Source organism: Spea bombifrons, chromosome 9, assembly GCF_027358695.1.
Source record: "Spea bombifrons isolate aSpeBom1 chromosome 9, aSpeBom1.2.pri, whole genome shotgun sequence".
Taxonomy (NCBI): Eukaryota; Metazoa; Chordata; class Amphibia; order Anura; family Pelobatidae; genus Spea; species Spea bombifrons.
In genome coordinates this window covers 27,180,942-27,186,504 of record NC_071095.1, presented here as the reverse complement: position 1 = coordinate 27,186,504, position 5,563 = coordinate 27,180,942, and the positions used below count along the sequence as shown (strand labels likewise).

Sequence of the window (5,563 nt, the reverse complement as noted above, 5' to 3'; positions counted from 1 at the left end):
TTTTTTTTAAGAAATTATAAAAATCTGTAAGGATTGAACACTTCAGGTCCTTCTTCCATGAAACACAGCACCCATGATGGACTTGCCACTCAAAAAGATTAGCAATTTTACATCTAAAACACTCTGAGGAGGCAGCGCCATTTGAGCATTCATGTACTAGCTCTGCTATACATTGCTTGATGAGGACCACCAAAATGTCGCTGGAGAGGCCAGTGTCTCCATTTTATGAAGCTTCCACAAAATTACCAAGAGGGGCTTCTATTCGTAACACAAAAATTAGCATCCGCTCAGATCTCTGAATAACTTCCTTCCTTTAAAAAAACCAAAAAAACTGTAAAAAAAAAAAAAAAAAAAGGAAAGTTGTTTGGATTAAGAGGTTTGACATTGGACCTGTGACCAAGGCTGGTCTTCTTCATCTTCATCGTAGACTTCTCGCCTACACCGCTGCTTCTGGTTTTCATGCGGGTTAAAGTCTGACAGAGAGACTTCTTCTGGAACCTTATTTGTGATTGGCTCAGTTGGGGACGGAAATAATGTATGTAACTGTTGCAGATTTTCCATGGGAATCCAGCCGGGTTCTGGAAACCTCACCTGATAAATGATATATCAAACCCGAGTGATTTTCTTTCACGGAACACAGTTAAACAAACACTGATACATCAGTAATTGTGAAGGTATCTGCTATATGTCACTTGAGTCGGATATGTATCGCAGTATGTTAAGATCCCGTATTTCCCTTCAAAGTCAATGCTCCTCTTCATTAATACTGCTTCACCCCAATGGTAAGATTCCAAGTCTGTACAATTTTGACCCTATCTGTTTACTGAACATTGTATCCACTTGTGATTTACTTGCAAATTTAAACTACAGGATCGCTTGTAATCAGTTCAGAGGTATTTGTCGAATGTTATTCATCGACGTCTACTTTGTAACGTAACATCAAATCTGAGGGAGAATTTAACTTTTCAGACTGCCAAGATAAACCTCTCCCCACTTTCCACGGTAGGTGTCTACCTACAACCTACTAATGTTGGCCGTCTATTCTTCACATTAGCTTGCAGGCAATTTCCACATAACTAACTTTGGAATATAAATCAAATGTGATGTTTCTTTACTGACTGTACGTTGTGTGATCTACCTGTAAGAGACATTTTCCCTTCCATGTACTTAAAGCATGGAAAACATAGCAGCTACGTTTACGGAGAGGGTGGATACTTGTGGCATGGAGGAACTGTTTTCCTGTGTCTACAGGTTACATCATTTGAAGCTTTATATGTTATTTATGCAGAGAATGCGTCTCCATGACTTCCATTTGGCTGCTGCTCATTCAGAAATAAATTAGGCCAATTGATCATACTCCGTCTTATTTACCTGAAACTGTATAATGAGGTTTCCTTTTTCGAATGGACTTCGGTATACGGGCATCCCCTCGTTGAGAATATATTTAACGTCTCCAGGCTTGATGACATAACCTGTGGGAAAGCAGAGGGGTTTCGCTTAAAAATGTTAAAGATCTAAAGCTTGGATGAACACCATTCAACAATGGTCTGCATTGTGACCCTTAAAACGGGATGTCCTGGCCCATAATGCAAACATAACTCTGGCGGGGGTGTGATGTTAGACACCATACCTGGCTGAGATGCGACCAGCAAGGTCCTGCCGTCCAGGGTCCGAATCCTCTGTTTGCACCCGCAGAGAGCATCCGCCAGCTCAATCTCCAGTTTCATGATCAGATTGTGACCTTTACGTTGGAAGACTGGGTGTGCCTTTTGCTCCAAAACAATAACTACATCACCGGGTTCTAATCCAGGAGCCTGGTCACCCTCACCATGAAATATGATTTTCTGTCCACCCTTCATACCTGCAGAGAAGGCCAGAAACAGATCTGTTACAAATTCCATCAACATTCCAAGCAGAGTAACACCCCATTGTCTAATCCTGTAATTCAAAGCTAGCAGTGCCTTGCGTTCTTCCTTCAGTTCTAGATCCCTTGGTAGTTGAAAGGTGATGAGATGAGCAAATTAGGAGTAACAGGTTTTCAACATGTGAGAACTGTACAAGTGGACAGTGTTGCTGGGTCCTGAACATCTTCTAGCCTCCAGCGCGGTACCCTAATTCATCTCCCCACAACCTTCTAGCCAATGGTCTTCAAAGAGACATAACACAAAATATACGACTAGCCCTTCATTGGAATCTGGCATCCATAGAACATTTTTTACCGTAGAACTGTATTATGCAACAGTGGTTTGCCAAGGTTTAGCCCAAGGACTCTCCCAACAGCCTTCTGGATGGATATGTATTATGGGGACTGTGGAAGTTGCAAAAGTTAGCTGTAATGTGTTGTGTATTGTATTGTAAGTTTTGTTAACCGCACCAACCTTTGTCTATGTGCACGGTCAAGATCTTCTTCTGTCTAGTCACCTTCCTGCCGTTGCACACATGGCAGAGGTCCTGTGGTTTGACACACTCGCCTTGTCCCTGGCACTCCGTACAAACAGTTCGTATTGAGTGAACCACTCCGGGTAAATGTTCAAAGATTTGTTCCTCCACACCAATCCCGTGGCACTTGGCACACTTGTCAACGGCTCCTTGCCGGGCTCCACAACCTGATCCGAAAGATGCAACATTCCAATCAATATGGAGGCATTCTAATGTTACAATCAGCTTCTCCACTGCAAAGATATTAACTGGCCCAGTTTCAAAGGTGGCAACAATGTATTGTTTTTTCTTTCTTTTATGGACTAAGTGTAACTCTTACCCCCCCCCGGAGGATAAATAACTCCCTGATCTCAAACTCACCTACAAGAACCATTCCAGAGGACAAGCAGAGTGGATGTTTAATGCATAATATGGCTATTATTATCAGCGGATATAATTCTGCGGTTGATTACATCAGCTCTCCAGTACACCCAGCGTTTGATTTCTTGTCGTCTTGGAGATACAGAGAAGGGCCATACCTTTGCACTTTGGGCAAATGATGTTCTTTTGAAGTGAAAGCTTTCTTGTTGTTCCGTTACACAAATCCTCCAGAGATACAGGGAGATGGTGAGCAACCGTTTTTCCTGAAGAACGCAACTTTAGTTACACAATTTCACAAAATCAGAGCAAAAATTTTACAAGTTATGCCTATAAACAAAACTAATAAGTATAAATAAAAAACTTATGTAGAATATAAATATCAAAACCATAGTTTTCGGTAAATGATCCATTTTGTAAAGCAATTTATGAACTGAGGACACTAACCTCTCCTTCCGCTTTGCGAGTACGCCCTGGCTCGTCGCCCAAAGACCAGGTCGAATACGCTGGGCATGGCTGAATTAGGGCATCCTCCTCCGGCAGAGCCAGGTTTCACCGCAGATTCCCCTCCCCGGTCGTACAAAGCTCGTTTCTGGTTATCGGCGAGCACCTCGTACGCCTTGGAAATCTGCTTAAACTTCAAGAAAGAAAGAAAACGCCGTTGTTGTTTTTTAATAGCAATTTCTATTTGTTAAACAAGAACATTTCACACGGAAAACGTTATACCAGGGAGAGCGAAGTACATTAGTCTAGAAGCTCGCCCGCCATATTCCCAGACCCGCAGTATGCGGCCCAATGACATGCCACACGGTGTTTGGAAAGGAAAAACACATTAAAGTCCACTGCTTTCTCATGACAGCTCCAATGATATCTCTGCACAACTCTGATATACAGCTAATGTAAAGGGGAATTCCATGGCACAGGCTGTAGAAGTCAGGCGGCTGTTCCATGCACCCCTACAGTCCATGATGCACCACCCTTATCCCTCCAACCGTCCACCTCGGTACAAGGAACTCATTAAAGCGCCATGACTTGGTAAAGCGCCGCTATGGTTTGCAGTTAGGTCGTAGCTATTAAAGAGGGCACCTTCTCGCCTGCATCGGGGTTCTTGTCTGGATGATACTTCAAGGCCATGCGTCGGAAGCCACGCTTTATCTCATCGCTCGACGCGGTCGGTCGCACCCCTAGTAGGTCATAGTACCGGGTCTCCTTCCCCATTGCTGCTCGTCCTGTAAACACAGAAGACAAATCCCCAAATGATTAGATAAAACCCAAAAACGAGGGTGAAGTTCCGCCATTAGATCTATATTCCTATATTTCAACAAATAATACTTTATTGAACAAAACATTTACACAAACAAAACATCTGTCTGCTGACTAACTCGTGTTAGGATACGCCAAGCAAAATAGAATGCAAAAGTGGCTGGTAGGTCTGTGTCTGTCAGCAAACAAAATTCCCACACACTCTTCAGGCAAGATTCACATCCTGTTCTGCAGAGCTAGCAATCTACTAGGGGCATTACAGAGGCTATGCATTGAGTGTGCGGCTTCTCATTAACATACCCCCTAAATATCATGTTGCCGAGCCAGCGCATTTTAAGGAGCTTTCACACAATCTGACTTTTTTTTTTTTTTTCCAGCTTTTCAGGAACAGGAATGTCTTCTTGGAACTGGCCGGCGGGGGAGGGGCAGAGCGTTAGGTTAACCTGGAAAGGGTGCGTTGAGTCCTTGGCTACCCTTCCAGAATATTCCCGGGAGCGAGGAGGAACTCTGACCGTAAGGTGCAGGGAAACTTTATCACTGGCAACAAAACTTCAAGATGGGGAGGAAGAATTTGGAATCTGTTCAGACACGGATCAAGAGCCTTAAAAGCAGCTTAAAGGATAATACAAACGCCACGCAGGTTTCCAATGCTATGTATTTAACATGTAAAAAAAAGTGACATGTACACAAACACACGTGAACTTATGGATTGTTAGCAAATGTACACACACACATACATATACACACACATTTACTATAAATACAAATAAATTACTTATCTTTTATTTATTAAATGCCAACAAATTCTGCGGCGCTGTACAATTTAAATGGGTCAGATAACACACATAACACATATACACTAAAACAGACACATCAGGAGCACGGCCCACCAGCCAACATCTAACCTTATGACAGTTATCCAAATTTCCTGTCAGGAATGGTGGGCTTCTGAGGGCCCGCGTGAGCTTACAATCTAAAGCTACACACATACACACAAATATATATAAATAGATAGATTTACTTTGACCTTCAGCTGGCACACAAGGTGTTAATGTGGATTTTTAATGTTATTATCTTTTTAGTATTTAACCCTCACGGCACTGAGAGCTCATGAGCATTCCCAGGGATCAAGCATATGGAATGGTAGAGTGCAAGCTCTTCAGAGACATTTTCTACTTCCTCTCCTCTGACACTGACGGGGTGCTTCAACTAACCCTTTCAGTGCCAGAATGGTAAAGGGAGAGGTGTGCAACCACTTGGCAGTGAAAGTGTTAAAGGAATACTTGGGGGGGTTAACTCTTGAGGTGATCCTGCAGGGGTCTGCAAGCCTCTTGCACTGGAGGACCACAGGCAGGTTACATGACAAGTAGGCATACCTGTTCCAGACCCCTCTGCCCGGCTTCGCCTCCCCTGTCACTGTCACCAAAAACCCGCGTCACTCGGCGATACACGGTCACTCACAGCCATCCCCGAACTCTCTGGAAGCACAGCCACGCCTACCTCT

At 43.5% G+C, this 5,563-nt stretch overlaps 1 protein-coding gene across 1 annotated transcript; it reads right to left on the bottom strand.

Annotated features, from left to right (window-relative positions):
- Nucleotides 1–337: 337 nt before the first annotated feature.
- Nucleotides 338–5,563, bottom strand: LOC128505221 (dnaJ homolog subfamily A member 4-like). The gene is made up of 8 exons (XM_053475528.1): nt 5,436–5,563; nt 3,883–4,025; nt 3,244–3,433; nt 2,958–3,062; nt 2,379–2,606; nt 1,631–1,861; nt 1,372–1,472; nt 338–591 (listed from the first exon to the last, which is right to left on the bottom strand). Exons 2-8 carry the CDS (start codon nt 4,012–4,014, stop codon nt 370–372), a joined length of 1,209 nt encoding a protein of 402 aa, XP_053331503.1. The 5' UTR covers nt 4,015–4,025; nt 5,436–5,563; the 3' UTR covers nt 338–369.

Coding starts and splice junctions, on each gene's coding strand:
- LOC128505221 (XM_053475528.1), bottom strand. CDS start 4,014: ATGGGGAAGGAGACCCGGTACTATGACCTACTAGGGGTGCGACCGACC. Junction 3,434..3,882: donor ACCCCGATGCAGGCGAGAAG/GTGCCCTCTTTA, acceptor TCTTTCTTGAAG/TTTAAGCAGATTTCCAAGGC. Junction 1,862..2,378: donor GACCGTGCACATAGACAAAG/GTTGGTGCGGTT, acceptor CCTTCTCTGCAG/GTATGAAGGGTGGACAGAAA.